This window comes from Sebastes fasciatus, chromosome 13 (assembly GCF_043250625.1).
Source record: "Sebastes fasciatus isolate fSebFas1 chromosome 13, fSebFas1.pri, whole genome shotgun sequence".
NCBI classification, from domain to species: Eukaryota; Metazoa; Chordata; class Actinopteri; order Perciformes; family Sebastidae; genus Sebastes; species Sebastes fasciatus.
Window position 1 is genome coordinate 19,788,711 of NC_133807.1, and position 19,634 is coordinate 19,808,344.

Consider the following 19,634-nt stretch of genomic DNA (forward strand, 5'->3'; position numbering starts at 1 on the left):
TGAGCCGGCTACAGACATTTAGAAGAGACAAATTTGGCTCAAGGAACATACACATATATATTTTAAGTTCAGAATTATTTATAACAGTGCTTTGCTGCTGTTCTGAGAGGCAGGCGTTGCAAATTATTAGAGAGCCGGGTTGCTTAGTGTGACGCTGGCTCTCCTGGTGTGTTGGAGGTGTGTGATGAATGAGATCCTCTAATACAGGGAGACATTTCAGTGGCGTGCAATTTTAAATCCTCATATTGCGGCAACAAAGTGTACAAGTTAAGGTCTAGTGAATATTCTCATCAGTAATTATAGTCTGCACCCATGTATGATAAATTCAGTGTATAATACGGCTAAGCAGCATAATGCAGAACATGGATTGTTTTCTTGCATTTTGAAATATATACACCCTGCATGACTCATCATTTTAATTTAAAACACACTGTTACTCATCATACATAAACCTCTTTTTTTATTTATTAGAATAAACTTTTTGTAAATTAACTTATGCATTGCTCCACAGAAAACCAGCAGGGTGCAGACATGAGCTTTCTGTAAAAATCTAATCTCTATCAAAAAATAATCTTCCCTGAGATGGACTTTAAAATAGTGAACTTTATGAAACAACTGCACAGTGTAAAATAAGCTCATATTCCAGCTCCTGTAAATCTCTGCAAGCAGCATGCAGCCACATGAATGAGGTAGAAGCAGATTGTCCACGCCAACTATATTCCAGAAGAGGAAATCTGACGTTTATTATAGCCCTACTTGTGCACGGATAGAGGAAAGAAAAAGTGGGTGTACACACACTAGTTGTGTGGTGCTGTGTGTGGCTCTCTACGGTGCTTCAGTTTAGATGAGCTCACTCAGCCGATGTGCACATCGTTGGATGCTACCAATGTGAGAAGAGCGCAAGGACGGTAGTCAGAGAGGAAGACTGGACGCTTTTTGTGCGCACAGGCTGCGGACTTTCTGCTGCGCAAAGTGAGAGAATAGAGAGAGAGGATTCGCCTCTTGTGTTGGAGGAAAGATGCGATGGATGTGAGGTTGCCTGGATGGATGTGAATCCACTCTTGTATCGCAGACTGGACTGGACTCCGGCTGATGAGAAGAAGAAGAAGAAGCCTACTTTAAACACATTTTGGTCCTTTTCTCTCTCCTCTTTTGTTCTAAAATGCCAGGATCCGGTCCATCATCATCATATTATTCTGTCCAGTTCAAGCCAGGCTGCTCATTTGGAAGGACGCCAGACCTCCAGCCTCTCAAATCTGCAAGTTCAGTCCAATAAATTGTGACATTGTCTGTCAGCCTTTGGAATAAGAAATCGATACTCAAGAGAGAGAGAGAAAAAAAGGTGGATATTCTTCCGGAATTTTAACGATCTCATTTCCTATCCTTATAAATATGCGATTTTGGTTGGATTAGGGTTGGTTTGGTCCAGCTCCACGCTTTTTTTGCGGCTGATAGTGACTGATTATTGCTGTTGATTTTTGTGTCCATGCAAGACTCCGTGTGGAAACATGTCTGGCCACTTCTTTGAGAGGATCACTGCTATCAGAGATGGCATTTTGGTCCAGCACTTCGCTTTTCACCTCTAAAGTGCCAAGGAAAATCTTATTCATGTTCACCCTCTCCCTCTCTGTCACCTACTTGTTCTACAGCTTGATGAGCTGCTACAACTCGCTGCAGTTCCCAGTTTTGCAAGAGAATTACGCGTACCAGGCGAGGCTGGTGACGGAGGAGACAACTTTTGTGACATTGAGGGAGAAAGTTTACTCCGCTTCCCAGGGCTTTACCCAATTCACCGAGGAGGAGGAGAGGACCACGGAGGTTTCCAGCAGCGTGAAGGATCACCATGCCGAGGCCGAGCAACAACAAAGGACGGTGGAGTGGATTAGGACGCAGGCGTCTCCAACGAAGTCGTCGTCGTATCGCACCGACGCGCTGGTGGAGAGGGAGCGCCAGGAATTCAGCACCACGGACAGCGACCTCAGGGTGAACTGCACCATGGATTATGGAGAGAAGAAACTTCCCCAAGCCATCATCATCGGGGTGAAGAAAGGGGGGACCAGAGCTCTGCTGGAGGCTCTCAGGGTGCACCCGGACGTCAGAGCCGTAGGGAATGAGCCACACTTCTTTGACAGGAACTACGAGAAGGGGCTCGATTGGTACCGGTGAGTTCAGCAGTGTGTTTTTATTACAAGTCATGCACTTTAAAAGCTGCTGTTGAGCATTTTTCCAAAGAATGTATGTGTTTTTTATTACTTTCCACATAATCACAGGTGTTCATTATTTTCTTGGAGGTAAGAAAATCAATTAGCAAGAGACTGATTAGCAATCAATAACAGTGATTTCTGCCTATACATGGTAAAGCAAACTTTTTCACTCTCGGTACTTTGAGCCACATTTCATTAGCTTTTTTTTTTTTTTTTTTAGCATTTTCCATATAATCACAGGTCTTCATTATTTTCTTGGAGGTAAAAAAAATCAATTAGCAAAAGACTGATTAGTAATCAATCAATCAATCAATCACAGTGATTTCTGCCTATACATGGTAAAGCAAACTTTTCACTCTCGGTATTTTCAGCCACATTTCATTAGCTTTTTTTTATTTATTTTTAGCATTTTCCATCCAAAGAATGCCCTGTATGTGTTTTTTTTATTACTTACCACATAATCACAGGTCTTCATTATTTTCTTGGAGGTATAAGCAAATCAATTAGCAAGAGACTTGATTAGTAATCAATCACAGTGATTTCTGCCTATACATGGTAAAGCAAACTTTTTCACTCTCTGTACTTTCAGCCACATTTCATTAGCTTTTTTTTTTTTATTCTAATAAATATAAACTTTTGTTCTCTGTGGATTAGATTATGTGTGATGGGTTATTTTACTCCAGCAAGTCCTGCAAGTTAATTTTTTTAATTATTTTATTATTATTTAGCATATAGTGGCATGAATGATGGCTGCCTGGAAATGTTTAAAAAAACTTGAACAACAGTTTTGTAAAGTGGTTAGTAATGCACATATGGTTTGTAGAAACGGATAAAACTGTGTGATGGTCCTTTAAGAGACTGTCACTATCTGAATGAAGTTCTATAATTGTTGTGTGTTGGGAGTCTGAGACCATAAGATTGCGTAATTTAGTTTCCACCTTGTTTCTGAAACATAGGTGTGCATTATTATATACTGAACTGAATATACTGAACATGCATATTTACCATATATCAAGTCAGTTGAAGTTTAGACCTTTAACACACACACACACACACACACACACACACACACACACACACACACAGTGGCACTCAAACACACACAGAAGGAATGTCACTGTTTTTTTTTTTTAAACGTCTGATTCTATTTTGTTTAGTCTCTAAACCAAAATCACATTTTGTTTTACATGTTACATGATTATTCCTGAACAGAACCACTGTGTGCTCTTCAGGCTGGTTCCTGTGCCCACTGGTAAAAAATGAAACCCACTGTGAGAGAGTATCATCATATGATGTTCAAATTAAAAAAATAATATAATGTTGGTCATTTCTAGATGACATTATTGAGAAATTGTACTATTCAGTTAATTGCTCATCTCTAGTTTCCTCTTACACACACACACACACAAACACACACACACACACACACACACAAACACACACAGTCATGCTCACAGATTGCATATCACATACATTGTAGATGGACATATTTAAAGGACAACCAGTAAAGTCTATTTTTTCCCTGGTGTTTAATCTGTTTTGATCTCACAAGTCAGCCAGTCATTTCTGCTTCTTCTCAACAGAACATCAATACCCATCAATTACCAGACCAAATTGCTTATAATAACATGTAATAAGTGCTGTAATTCCTGAAAACCTCCTTTGTCTTTGCTTTGCAGATGGTTGCTCAAAATCAGCATGGATGTGCTCACACCCCCTTTCATGTGTGTGTGATGGTTGACATTCACTTTGACTGCAGGTTTTATTAGCCAGAGAGGAATCTGTTTATCATTGCTGTGTTTATGGGAGAGAAAAAAAAACAAGAAAATCAATCTGAGGGGTTCATTCATGGTCAGTTGGTCATGGCTCAGTTGGGCGTTGTTTTCACATGATGATGTTTGACCAAGGGGAACTCAGGATTTTTCTAATGGAGTCAATGAGCTGATGAGAATGACGCTGACTCAAAGTCCCCTCTGTTCCTCCGTAGGTCTGTTACGCTGGTGTTTGGGTTGCGGAGCATCTGCTTTCATCTTGCTGCATAGACATGGGAGCTCTCGGCTGCTCATTTTGCCTGTGTTAATGCAAGCTGTTTCATTACACTCACGGTGAAAGGCTCATTAGACAGGAGGATGACATGCTTACATGAATAATAATAAGTGTGCTCTTGTGTTTTAGGGCCCCTGAGCCAAACAAACACCTTCATTTTTATATCTGCCATTGTCCTGTTAAGACTGTCCACCTCAGAGTGATGCGTTCAGGGGGGGAAAGAAACACATTTCCTGTTGTCAAAGTTGATGGTTAAATGGTTAAAAATAATCACGAGCTGAGCCACTTTTTTCAGATACCAGACACTGATGTTAAAATTCATTCAGCCCACGTTTGTTTGTTTGCTTCTAAATGATGCATTATACTGCATCTCTCTTCTCTGTCTGTGATGCTCCGGCTAATGTGGACTTAATGGAAGTGAAATTATGATCAGTTACAGATGTTTGCAACCATTTGACATTGGTGTAGTTGAATGAGACCAGTAATCTCATAAAATGTGATTCATAAATTTGGGCCTGTCGCAGTAACACCTGCTCCACATTTTGATGGATATGATAGACTATGGGGAATGTAACCCAAAGGCATCTTGTAAGCGCTTACATGTGCTCAAAATGCTCGATCAGTCGCTTCTCAACAATCCAATGATGTCTTTGTGTTATTGTGTTTGGAAGCTCGTGTTGACTGTGGATATTTGTCCTTTCCACATATTCAGGTTTGGTGATCTTTAGAAAGAACTGATTACTTTGCTGTTACTTCGTGTAATGCTCTGGAGGAAAGAAAGCAGGAGGAAGGAAAGTTCCATTGAGTTTTGTGCTGTGAATTAAAAGAACCTTGAAGACAAGAAGTGAAAATGTACAGTCTGGATTCACTCAGGCTTGCGTGGAGCCTTTGCCACTTAAAGTACTGTATGGTAGTTCACTGGAGGTCATGGGTAGTAGTCGAACCAGACTGTAAGCATGTGTTTATGCCGATGATGAATCTTGAACACTTAGTTGCCAACTCTCTGTCCAGGAAATAGCATAGTAAATGTTTTTTGTTGGTACTTTTCTATAGGTTAGGCAAAGAATCATCCAAGGATGTTGTGATTATCCCGGCAAATGTCTGACATGGTCAAACATCAGTGACAGTCGAAGGGAAAAAAAAGGAAATATGAGCTCTTTTATGTAGGCAGCAATGCACGCCCCCTCTTATTCCACAGCCGCTGTGATGGGAGATAATGGGGGATATCATGAAAAACTCACTTTTTCAGTGCTTGTGCTCATACATTTGGGTATCTGGAGTGTCTACCAACCCACAAACTGTGAAATAAGACAATCCAGTCAGTTTTTTGTGGGCTGATTAGATCAGAAAACATGTGATTCAACAAGCCATTAAGACTTGGCTCCTCTTTCTATGTCACATGCATGCTCATTAGAAAATATCGCTCACAGCTTGAGAACTACATTTACAAAGGTGCACCGTATTATTCTCTCAAGCCAATCAGAGCAGACCGGCTTTTTCGGAACGGGGTCTTAAAGAGACAGGCGCTAAAGACAGACAGTGAATACAGGTATATTCAGACGGACAGTATGAGAAAAATAATGTGTTTTTGAACATTAAAGCATGTAAACATGTTCTGGTAGAAACCCAAAATACAAGTACGAACCTGGAAATGAGCATGAAATGTCCCCTTTAAGAAACCGCCAGGCTCTCACCAAAGTAATAACAAGCAGCAGCTTTCCAGTTTATAATGTATAAAGGCTTGTTATTTATAGAGGAGTGATCATAATAACTGCATTTCATCAAGTTATTCAAAAATAAAATAAAAAAAGGTAATTGACCTTCGATTTTGACAAAAGTGCAAGTGAAACATTTTCTGAAAGGTTAGAATCTCTGTGTTGTTGTTGTAGTTGTGTGAGAGGATGCACAGTAAATGGCAGACTAAATCACAATCGTGCAGTATATTACTTTTGAAATTAACATATAGTAAAGACCTACTTTTAAATGACAGTTTGTACAATTGTGCTTCAAAAATAGCACAGTGTATTTTTCACAGTTCTGAAAACTGGCCAATTACTGTCTCCATTAGCAGCTGAGGGGATTTAGCAAAATAAACAAAAGTAAACTATTAATCATAAAATACAGAGTAAGTAATCCATCATACATATCAGAGTAAACTTTGAAAGTTACTCCATTCCTGAAGAGGATACGGAAGGAAAACAATGCTTTCAGACCTTTTTGTATGTTTTGTAGAATTTGATTTCAAGTTTAAATTCAGTCTGTACAGTATTTCTTACAGTGATGACTGTAAGGATGATGCACCAAGAAGGTTTTAGCTTCCTCTAAAAACCCAGACTTCCCTGTCCATAAAAAATTATCTGCACAAATCCAGCACACATCTAATATTCACATCAGGATTCCAAGTTTAGTGAGGGTCTGCTACGAGCCTCCGTAGACGGGCCCAGATTGGTGATTGGTGCTGCTTTCCTGTTTTTATCGCTCTTGGACAGTTTCTCCAGTGTGTTTTGGGCTTACTTGAACAAGCAATTAGCAATGTAGTGCCATCATTACCATACACAGAGGACTCTCATCAGCCAATTGGCGCTTCTAATGTTGCTTCTATTTCTGAGTAAAGAGGATGAGCCACCACCGCGAGGATTTAACTTATCTGTTCTCTTGAGCATGCCCCAACCTGGTGCAAACGCCCATCCTGGAAGAGGAAACGTTTGATGCATGATGACCAATACAGCAAATGTTACTGCAGCGCTGTGCCAGCATTCAGATAGGGAAGATAATGTGCCACATAAATTGTGCTAAAGAATGTCATTGATTATCGATCATACATGAAGATTTATGCCTGCTGTGGGTGAGGCATTCTCAGCAGGAATTCACGCTAGTTGGGGGCCGTACTAATGAGGGCTAATTAGTGAGGTTGACTGCTTGATATTTTCTGCCTTTTTGCAAAATGCCAACAAATAGCGTTTACATTAGTGGGGACAAATTAGGGTTTGAAAGGAGCATATGCCAGAGCAAGAAGCTGGACAAAACAAATAAATAATCATAAAAATGTTGAATTGCTGTCCGAAAAAGTTAGCCATAATTATTTGGGACAGGTAGAAAAGCATGGTATGATCAATAACAATGGAGTCTTGTTGACGGAGCCATTATTTTTAAGCCAATCAAAGCAGACTAGGCCTTTTTCGGGAGGGGGTCTTAAAGAGACAGGCGCTGAAGCAGAGCGTTTCAGACAGAGGGTGAATACAGGTATATTCAGACAGACAGTACGAGAAAAAATAACGTGTTTTTTTAACATTAAAGCATGTAAACATGTTCTACTAGAAACCCCAAAAACAAATTTGAACCTGATAAGTGAACCATAACATGTCCCCTTTAACATTTTTCAAACTATTGCAGTACAAAATAGGAAAATACATACTTTTAAGCTCTTTAGTAGGGGAGTAGTAGAGTTAACAGTGGCAGTATCACTCTAAGACATTGTTAAAAAATAATATTGAAAAGAGTCAGATTGTCTGATTTAGATTAATTCCCGTTGAAAATTATGTGTGACCAGATCAAATCATTCAGCAGGAGGAATGAGGTTTCTCATCTATTGAGGCTCAATGGAATTCTGCTCTGCATTGAGGTGTGAACTGGACAGTCAGAGAAGTGGGAGCAGTTACATCAGTCTTTTCACAAGCAGTAAGAAAGGCTTTCTTCACACTCAAAGAGCCCGGTGTGGAGCAATTGTGCTGAGAAATGTGCTGCGTAATAATGGAATTATGTAATAAATATGTAATTAAGTAATTTTGAATGTTGAGGCATGAATGTGTCCTCAAACATCTCTGTGATTTATGAGTTAAAAAGCGAAGATTCAAGGTAATGAAGAGTGGATTCCATACTGAATGCGTTGGTATTTTAGGCTTTATCCGTATCTATATCAGCCAGAGGTGCAAAAGGTGAACTGATACCTATCAAGAAATCAATACAAGAGTCAGAGACACAGCTACATCGACACAGAACCACAGATCTGAAACAAATTCTGTGTGAAATTTATCAAAAATCGATATGTCTGTGAAACATAGATCTTAAAATTTCAAGTAACTCTGTCTCTGCAGTGTCCTTGTGCTTGTGTGTGTGTGTATACAACACTGGCTGAAATCTCAACTAAAGAACTGTGTTATGCAAAACCTGCAACAATCATGTGAAATATACTAGTGCCATTGACTTTGTCACTAATGTAAAAGGTAGCATAATACAGAATAATGGGGCGCTGATGGAAAAAAAAGACCCTATAGAATCCTGTTGAATCTCAATGAAATCCATTTATATTTTTCTATCACATGGTGGTCCATATAGTAAATTACATATTAAAGGGGACATATCATGCTCATTTTCAGGTTCATACTTGTATATTGGGTTTCCACTAGAACATGTTTACATGCTTGTATGTTCAAAAAACACATTATTTTTCTCATACTGTCTGTCTGAATATAGCTGTATGAAACACCCAGAAGCCCATGCTCTGATTGGCTTGCAAGAAAAATATGGAGCACCTTTGTAAAGTTCTCAATCTGTGGGCGATATACAGACGTAGGCAAAGTTGTTGGTAACGTTCCGTTAAAGAGAGAAAAACCCACAATGGTCACTGAAATAACTTGAAACTGACAAAAGTAATAATAAATAAAAATTCACTGAAAATTAACTAATGAAAATCAGATATTGTTTTTGAATTATGGTTCAGCAGAATCATTTAAAAAAACAAACTAATGAAACTGGCCTAGACAAAAATGATGGTACCATTAACTTAATATTTTGTTGCACAACCTTTTGAGGCAATCACTGCAATCAAGTGATTTCTATAACTCTCAATGAGACTTCTGCACCTGTTGACAGGTATGTTGGCCCACTCCTCGTGAGCAAACTGCTCCAGCTGTCTCAGGTTTGAATGGTGCCTTCTCCAGACTGCATGTTTCAGCTCCTTCCACAGATGTTCAATAGGATTTAGATCAGGGCTCATAGAAGGCCACTTCAGAATAGTCCAATGTTTTGTTCTTAGCCATTCTTGGGTGTTTTTAGCTGTGTTTTGGGTCATTATCCTGTTTGAGGACCCATGACCTGCAACTGAGACCAAGCTTTCTGACACTGGGCAGCACATTTCGCTCCAGAATGCCTCGATAGTCTTGAGATTTCATTGCACCCGGCACAGATTCAAGACACCCTGTGCCAGATGCAACAAAGCAGCCCCATAACATAACCGAGCCTCCTCCATGTTTCACATTAGGTACAGTGTTCTTTTCTTTGGATGCTTCATCTCTTCGTCTGTGAACATAGAGCTGATGTGACTTGCCAAAAAGCTCCAGTTTTGTCTCATCTGTCCAAAGGACATTCTCCCAGAAGCTTTGTGGCTTGTCAATATGCATTTTGGAAAATTCCAGTCTCGCTTTTTTATGATTTGGTGTCCTCCTGGGTCGTCTTCCATTAAGTCCACTTTGGCTCAAACAGTGACGGATGGTGCGATCTGACACTGATGTACCTTGACCTTGGAGTTCACCTCTAATCTCTTTGGAAGTTGTTCTGGGCTCTTTGGTTACCATTCGTATTATCCGTCTCTTCATTATGTCATCAATTTTCCCCTTGCGGCCACGTCCAGGAAGGTTGGCTACAGTCCCATGGACCTTAAACTTCTGAATAATATGTGCAGCTGTAGTCACAGGAACATCAAGCTGCTTGGAGATGGTCTTATAGCCTTTACCTTTAACATGAAGGTCTATAATGTTCTTTCTGATCTCCTGAGACAACTCTCTCCTTAGCTTTCTGTGGTCCATGTTCAGTGTGGTAAACACCATGATACCAAACAGCACAGTGACTACTTTTCACCCTTTAAATAGGCAGACTGACTGATTACAAGTTTGAAGATACCTGTGATGCTATTTACAGGACACACCTTAGTTTAACATGTCCCTATGGTCACATTATTTTACATCTTTTCTAGGGGTACCATCATTTTTGTCCAGGCCAGTTTCATTAGTTTGTTTTTTAAAATGATTCTGTTGAACCACAATTCAAAAACAATATCTGATTTTCATTAGTTAATTTTCAGTACATTTTTATTTATTATTACTTTTGTCAGTTTCAAGTTATTTCAGTGACCATTGTGGGTTTTTCTCTCTTTAACGGAACGTTACCAACAACTTTGCCTACGTCTGTATTCTAATGAGGCTGCATGTGACATAGGAAGAGGAGCCAAATCTGAATGGCTTGTTGAATCCCATGTTTTCTGATCAAGGCAGCCCACAAAAAACTGACTGGGTTGTCTTATTTCACAGTTTGTGGGTTGCTGCCTACCAACCCCCAAACAAGCACTGAAAAAGAGAGTTTTTCCTGATATGTCCTCTGTAAATTGTCTGAGAGGGCCAGATACACACCCTTCACATTTTCTCCACATAACACAGAAAAACCCTTTAACAAGCCTTTTCAAATCCTCTAAAATGAGTTCAAATACAACCCACTAAAACTGAGTTGTCCATCCATTTCATATGTGTATATGAACAAGTCTGTTTATAGTTTTACACTCACTTCCTGTCCCAATAATTGGCTAAAGGCCATAAATTATACTCATCTCATAAAGTGTCCTAGTGCAAGACTTAACAGGATATAAAATTGATTTATATACTGTACTTCATCAAATAACTGCCAGTAAGAGCAGCCAAAAGAAAAAAAACAGCACAGTCATGTATGAAGGAACATGTGTCCCTCTCTGTAGTGAACACAAACAGCCATCCTGAATAACTTATCGCTCTGTCAGCCTGCCGCAAACACACTACAGCTGCCACCTTCTGTAACGCCCTGGTTTCACCACACACTCTATGGATTTGACCCAGTGTAAAAGGATTTATTGCCAAGCGCACCTGTTTATGGGGTGAATACATCATTTATCAAAATCATAGCCCCACAGTCGGGACTCGGCGGCAGTAAATTAAGAGCATATTTTAAGGAGAAAAAGACGGAGCAACAGCAGGTCGTAATCTAAACAACTTTAGTTTGAAGTAGTTTCATGACTTTCATCGCACTGCACAAAAATCCAGAACCTGATTTGCATGCATTACTTGCATTTTTGCTAATGAATAATTAAGATTATGGTAGTCACTTGGAAATTTAAATATCTCTGGTCAACATGTGAGAAAAATCACTGCAAAAGGTCTGCATGTGCATAACTGTGTATCCTTTTGTCTCCTCTGCAAAGCGTTTACACATAAGATAAATCAGATAACTGTGAAACAGAACCAAAGTTTTACTGAGGTTTGCAAGCTCTAATATCTCTGTGTTATTAAAATGACACTTTAACCCCCTCTGTAATAAAAGCTGAGGGGATGTGCCTATAAATCTTTAGAGCGCCCGTTCTTATCCTTTCAGGGCTGCATGCGTCCCTGTGCAGAGGAACGAGTCAGTAGTAGCTCCCAGCTCTGTGGTGATTAGTCCCAGTAGATATTGTTTTTATCCCAGCATACTCTGAAACTATTTTACTTTTTGTTGCAGATTTTTTTTTTCAATCATCTTTTTCTTGATGCTTTGTAAGCCGTGGCCTTTTTAAAAGCATGTAACAGAATTAGCCTTGCCATTTCCAAGGACTTTTCTCATTGTGCGAGTTGTAATGTGCTCTAATCAATAGATCCAGGAATCTTTTTACCTCCAGCAAGGTCATACAATAGAGTGCATTCACTCCTCACCTTATCAAAGGAACGAATCCTTTCTTTGCAATGTGCAAAAATTCACCTATCTCCTTTTTTTTTTTTTTTTAATATTACAGTCTATTCATGGAGGCTGTGTCAGTGTATCCTGTCTGATTCAGCTGCTGTGGGACTTTGAAGGAACAGGGAACAGTGTGTGCCGCGGCGCAGGCTTTAGTGTACCTGCAACCTCCGGTCGTACGAAAAGGACCCGGTGACAGGAGGTGTGTAATGGAGACATGGATCCACTGCCGAGCCCAGCAGCAGAAAGTCTAAATCCAGCGTTTATCCCTTGTTTAGCCCTGCTTTCCCTCTCTCAGCTGCTCCGTGGGCAGCTTAGCCCCTGACTCTTGCCACCTGACTGGGAGCCCGTGACTCCACTCAGTGGGGAGATGGGGAAAAAGAGCAAGGTGGGCCAGATCCCCGAGTAGGCAGGATGCCATCCCTTCCAGCTGGGCCTGTGTGCTGCCGCAGTGCCTCCCTGTCCCGCGCCTTCCCAACATGGCAGAATCTGCCTACGCCTGATAAGACGGCGCCAAGACTCACAAGGACGCACCTCTGAGTGCTCTGATGCCAGTGCTGCAGTTGTGGAATTAAACTTTTTAATTAGCAGCATACCCCTGCGCTGTCAAGAGAGTGGACCGCTTCAGTACAGTCATAGTCCACCCTCTTTCCATTTGATTAAACTCCCAGGCATCGTGGAGCTCCGAGGTTCCAGTTACCACAGGAGCAATCATGTTTATTTCTTGTTTTGAGGATCTCTTTAGATGCAGCATAGCACAAGGAAATTACTCATTACATTCTACAGCCTGATAGAACAGCCTTTTTTAATATTACTCTGTGCCATATACAAACCGATGTATTGACCAGTAAAGCCTACACTGTTAAGAATTTCCCAGTAAAATAACAGTAAAGAACTGGCAGCAGGGTTGCCTTTATGTTACTGTAAAATTTACATTTTTATACTTTCGCTGAAATTTACAGCTTTGTACTGTTAATGAAAAATACAGTTTGAACTGGGTTTTTTTTTGTAATTTCACAGTATTTTACAGTTCATTTACTGTTTAAAGATACATTATATAGCTGTTTTTCACCTTTCTTTTACATTATCTTACTGATTTGTTTTAATGCACTATTTATTTTTTACATACATTTTAATAAACATTATTTTTTGCCTAGATGAATAGACTTAGCAGGTTACAGACATAGGAATAGTCACACTAAATACAATTAAAGGCACTTGTTAGGAAAAAGGCTATAATAGACTTGTTGACACTTTTCCCAAAATGTGTGTCTATAGCTGCTACAAGCACAGAATGCAAACCAGAACAACATGTGAGTGAAGAACAATAAAGATAATTCACTGATTTTACAATCATGTACAATGTACAAGCCTCACATGTGCAGATCAGGTCCCAGAATAAAAAAAATACTGCATGAAACTGTTACTGATGATACTTTAGACAGTTGATCAGCAGTAAAGTGATGTTTTTTTAAGAATACATTATAGTTCAGTTAAAAAACGGCCTATGAGCGTAATTTATCAGGTTTTATTTTGTATTAACAGTAAAGCACTGTTTTTAGCAATAACAGGTTAACACTGTTGAAATCCTGCTGTAAATTAACAGCAATTTTTTTACAGTGTACTATACTTCCATGTTATTCCTGTCCAGTCAACAATATGATGAAGTCATCTTCTCCATGAGCAAAGATGTGACTTCTTATTGTAAATACTGTAGGCACTCCTCAGTGATTATCCAACATGCAGCTGATTGTGAAGGGCAATGCTGGAGTGCCAGCTTGAGGTAGAACTGCATATCTACATATTTACACCATGTAATTCTAGTCACATTGTTAATAGTCTCTTGTATGTAGAAGTGTATACATGATTGTATCAGGTTACTTGAATCATTGATGGTATGCTCTGTATTTATGATGTCTATGTGTTTATTTATTCAGTGGAAATCGGTTCAATATATAGTTTATGTGCAGGGCCATTTCTGGACATGTTGGCGCCCGAGGCCAGGCATGTATTTTCATTATAATATTTTAGAATAATTATGATAATTGCAGAATATTTTATTTGAAATGTCAGTGCCATGCCTTTAACCTATATTCTGACAGGTAGTATCTTTACTTGCACACTAGTCTCTTGTATGGCTTATCCTGGTTTCATATTCTATGGAAAATAGGAAACCTGGGCATTAATATCCCTTTATGATTTGATGTGATAAACATTATCCTGGCTTCTGAAGGTCTGTGTGGGAGCATGTTTGACTGCTCATAATCCCACACAGTCTCTGTCATTCCTGTACAGACTTTGACTTATGGATGTCCAACACATTTTATCATCCAACATTTATATGAATTCTATTTTGTACACTTAAGGCTTGCATTAAAGGACTTTTTCAACATTTGAGGGAATACGCTTATTTGCTTTCCTGCAGAAAGTTAGATGACAAGATCAGGTCTGTGGCTACTGCCAGCAGCTGGTTAGCTTAGCTTAGCACAAAGACTGGAAATGGAGAAAAACAGCTAGCCCATCTCTGTCCAAGGGTAATGGATTCTGCCTCTTGATGTTTTAATCCAAGTGCAGACCAGGCAGCAACCTCTGGTTCTGAAAAGTGAAGCCAATGCTGAAGTGTCTTAAACTTGCATTCTCTCTAATAGCCAGCAGGGGGCGACTCCTCTGGTTGCAAAAAGAAGTCTGATTGTATAGAAGTCTATGAGAAAATGAGCCTACTTCTCACTTGATTTATTACCTCAGTAAACATTGTAAACATGAGTTTATGGTCTCAATCGATAGTTTCAAGTCTTCTTCAATACAGCATGATGTACAGCACAGTGTGTTTTCAGTTTGTGAAAGTTAATTATAACAGTTTTGGTCATCTAAAATGTATTTTTCAGCATTCGGTTGTACTTAGCTCCACCCTCTCGTGTCAGTTCTGGTTCCAGAAAACCAAGATGGCGACGGCCAAAATGCCAAACTCAAGGCTTCAAAACCGTAGTCCACAAACAAATGGGTGGCGTCACAGTGACTACGTCCACTTCTTATATTCAGTCTATGGTGTAGACACAACAAATCACCTTTTACTGGAGCTCATGTGCCAGACTATTTCTTGGCTTTGTTAAGCTAGGGTTAACTGGCATTTAGCTCCAGCTACAGATTTAGCATACAGACACGAGAGTGGTATTGATTTTCTCTCACATCAAGAATGCTTATAAAAATATTTCCCCAAATGTCCCAAAACTATTCCTTTAAAAAGGACCTGTGTGTGAGATTTAGTGGCTAGTGATGTAGTGTAGAAACATGACGGTGCAAGATGGCAGTCTTCATGGAAGGGGACCTGCTTTCTGTAGATATACAGGGTACATTTTTAGGTAACAAAATCACAACAATTCTTATTTGCACGGGATTATACACTAATTAAATCATACTTATGTATATTATACTCTGTTTCTGCCAAGTCCATTCAGTTATATGCGACTAAAATCCACACATTGGACCTTTAAGTTTTGGGAATGATCATGGCTTTGGCTAAATATTGCAAAAATAAACACGTCACATCCCATAATTTAATTCAGTGCAATGAATAGATATTGGGGGAAAACAAATGACATACATCAACGTTTTGCAGACACGTGCAGCATGAACATTTTGCCATTAATATTCATAAAAACATTTCCTCATTGTGTACCTAAATATGCAATTTAAGCGGCAAAATACAGGGTTGCACTAGAAGCACTTTCCAGTTAAATACCATTTTCTGGACCATCACCGATTTTATAGAAGGTATCAACATCATCAGGTTTGAATTATTGAAATCTCAGATGTAATACACTGTAGATTTGAATTTCAACAAGTACAGCCACGAAGCAGCAGCTATTCCAGCACAGCTAATTAGTACAGCCATTACAACACCATTCTCCAGGTTTCATATTTGCTGCAGCAAATATCCTAATACAGTGGATCAACACAGAGCACAGTGCTGAATTACCTTTCAGGAGGTTTTTCCTTTCAGTGGTTTTGTTTTGGCTGAATAGACGCTCCTTTTTTCATTCCATTCCAGGATTACAGATTGGTTTGATCTTATTGTAGCGATCTGTATTGTAACATGGGAATTATGGAAGAAGTAATACCGCTCCATCCTTTTTGCATATGGAGAGAGAAAAAAAAAGAAAAGAAAACCTCTTGAGAAGTTAATGGGTATAGCCAATTTCATCCTGCCTTTGGTCCTGTTCAGAATTCATGTGCATTCCTCCACTCTCGCACACACATTCATCTCTTTCTCCTGCCCTGCTGTAGCTACACTCCGATGCTTTCAAGTGGAAGTCTATTTTACTTATGGTTAGAATTTAATTCACAGTTTTTCCCCCCTCCATTGCTATGAAGTGGCCGTGGGTTATGGTTCACCATCAAGGCTCATATCCACTTTATTTTTGTGTCCATCAAAAGAGACGGATAAAATTCAGAGCAGCCGTCTCCTGCGTTGTCGCAGCAATGGAAGGGAGGACTTATAAGCTTGTGTTTTTGTTCCACGACATGGACAGATTGTCTGAGAATGAAAGACATAGCTTCATCTGTTAAATTATTTATTTTGGACACAAAATAAAGTATAAGCTCAGCTGAAGTCATTTTATGCTCAAAGGGATTCGTCTCTCCCAAAAGATTATTTGCATGCAACAGAATTGCCTTGATGTGCTTCTAGTCTGGAGGAACAATGATTCTGTTCGGCAGAATGCTGGTTTACAGACGTTTTTAAATCTCTGCAAATAAGACTACCTTGGGACAAATACGCATGTCAATCACACTTGTCAAGATTCCAATTTTCCTTCCACATCTCCTGGAGCACTTGCGCTGCTCATGCTCCTTATTGGCTGCGAGGGATGTGGTCTCATGACACAAGCTGATGCATTTGTTCAGTCAAAGGGAAAACCCTGACAGGAATGGTCATGGAGCCAAGATACAGGGACTGCTGGGAGTGTGTTTCAAATGTGTGTCCATGAGCTGATAGGTGTGTTATGCTGAGGGATGGGGGTAAATGAAAATGTTGGCTTCTCCCACTAGTATAGGTGGCATTATCATATGACCATTATACAGTAGATATATGCAGCATATGCATCAAGAAAGCCTTGGCTATCTTGAGAAAGCACATAAATTAGCATTTAACTCTGGCTGCTAAACAAAAATTCCATTTCAGCTCATTTTTCAAGATTTTTCAGAAATTACCTTTTTTTTCTCGAGGATTTGATTAAATGTAAAGTTCGGATCATTTATAGAGGTGACCAAATCGGGGCCAAATGCATCTCGTGCTCTCCGTAGCATCTACAGTTCAGCAACAACCTGACAGACTTAATTCAATTATGGCTTTGTGATGTGTTGAGACTCCGGAGGTGTGAGCTAATTCCTCTGTTTACACCCCTGAGTCACTGTCACAAACAAAGACAAACACATTCATTGGCTTCCAGGATCTTGTTTGCTGTGATTGTCCCATCTCCTTTGAAGCTTCTCATCGCTTTATGTTGTTTACTTATTCATGCGCTTTCTTTTCCACAAATCACCATGGGGTATTCCGTTGGAATAATTTTAGCACAGTGTGAAACAATCTATGAGCTGATATCTCGATGTGTAAACTGCACTCAACACACTCTCTACATACAGTAGAGACGCTGGATTGACAGGCGCTTCGATCAATACAATACAGATTCTGTGATGAACCATATTGCCTACGTCTCTGCCACCAGCGCTTTCAGAGCGTTTGGTATGTTGGAAGTCATTAACACAAGCTGTGGCATTTGCCAAACTCCCTTAAGACTTGGATTAAGACAATGAAATGCAAAAGGACGCTATTAAGGATTAGGCTAATTGCAAATGTCTGTTTCAGGAAGTGATTGTTTTTCCTGGATAGCTTGGATTATTGGCGTTTGAGATTTAGCAGAGAGTTGACGTGTTCTGCCGCTCTCTCTCTACCATGAAGCCAACTCTTTCCTTGTGGGTCCTTTGACATGTGCGATATATTGTCCTCTATGGATAATGCACCACACAACTACACACAATAAAATCAGCAATGAATTGTGATTCAGACAAAGAGAAAGAGTATTAAGACTTTTAGTTGAAATCATAATACAGTTTTGGTGCTGCCCTAGGGTTAATGGGGAGAGTTTAGTTTGCCTTCACATCCTCTTTTCATTCTGTTGTAAAACCCAATTCAACAAACCACGTTTACCAACATTTGCTGAAATATATAACCTACTCACCACTGCAGTATTTTTTGAAGTAACTGAAGAAATGTTTTCAAAAATAAAATCACACTAACTTGTCAAACAAGACAAGACACAAGAGGAGAGGACTTTCAAACTTTAACAAAAACCCCAGGACCATGACACTGTAAACCTTGCTTTTTCATGTTGTTTATTCATCACGCCCCCGGTGTCTAAAGGCCTTAAATGTTAACATACTGCTGGAATCAGATTTATTTTCTCTGAACAGTAAAACGTATGATAATCAAATTCAGACTTTTTCTGTACATCCATGGCTGACTTTATGCAGCATTTGGCATGGAGGCATTTCTGAGTAGCCCAACTTATTGTGAAGATAACAATAACAAGTCTAGGTTGCACATGAAGTGGCCATAAGACTGGAAATAAAGGAAAACTGAATACAAAGTTAAGGGATCCAGAGCACCATGGACATATGGGACTCACCAGAGAAAGAACAATAACATTGGTTGTTTGCTCAAATGCTTAAAATGTTTATATTTTGTGGACAAGGGACCAAGGTCAGTGTGGAGCATATGTGTAACCCTAACCCAACCCTGTCTACACAAATATTTTGCCATACAACTAAACTGCATTCTCAATTGTGTTTCGAGGAAAACAGGATTACAGTCGCAGTTTTGAACAGTTTAAAAACGTGATTAACGTTGTAAATTGTAACAAAAAAAAACTTACAAAACCATAACAGAACTACTTGGTTAGGTTTAGGCAATAAAATTACTTGGTTAGGTTTAGGGAAAAAAACATTATGACTGTGCTTAAAATGACTACGTTTGTTACGTTATTAAGCTACGGACGTAAATTATGATAAATAAAAGATAGTAAGATCTGCCTACTGCTTCACAATGGAAATGTTGATCGTCAAACCTTTGATTTCCTGCTCTCTGATTAATTTCTTTGCATCAGGTTATTGTGGAAATGTTATTATTTATGTTAAGGAAACACAAAATCCTCTGTCACGCATGTGGCTCGCCCCATAAAATGTGTCATGATGAGTTGACGAGTGCTGTTTTTACACCTCGTGTGGACACCTACAGTATGTCTGCGCTCAACGTCTCCTCTCCTCATCCCTCTGTGAGTGTAAACGTAGGCTCCTTCAAAGTGTGTCGGCCCTCCCCCTAAACGGTGTCGTTTTCAGGCTGATGTCTGTACATTACGCACCGTCTCTCCTGCAGTGCAGTGCAGTGCCCGACTTACAGGTGTAATTCAGCCTCCGGATTGAGCACAATGGACAGCCACAAATAGTAAACGGAGTGCCCTCCTAATCAGTAAACAGAATAGCTATAAAATCATCAATAGAAGACAATTCTAGGGCTGTACCGAGTAGTTGGAAGCTCTGAAGCATTGACATTGACATTCTAAATCAACATTGTAATGCTACACAGCTTCTTTTTTTTTCTTT

At 39.5% G+C, this 19,634-nt stretch overlaps 1 protein-coding gene across 1 annotated transcript in view; it reads left to right on the forward strand.

The window, feature by feature from the left end:
- Window positions 1-658: 658 nt before the first annotated feature.
- hs3st4 (heparan sulfate (glucosamine) 3-O-sulfotransferase 4) overlaps window positions 659-19,634 on the forward strand; it is a 94,772-nt gene continuing 75,796 nt past the window's right edge. The window contains exon 1 of the mRNA XM_074656050.1: window positions 659-2,162. Within this exon, the coding sequence (XP_074512151.1) occupies window positions 1,549-2,162 (614 nt within the window). The 5' untranslated portion in view covers window positions 659-1,548. The remainder of the gene's footprint in view (window positions 2,163-19,634) is intronic.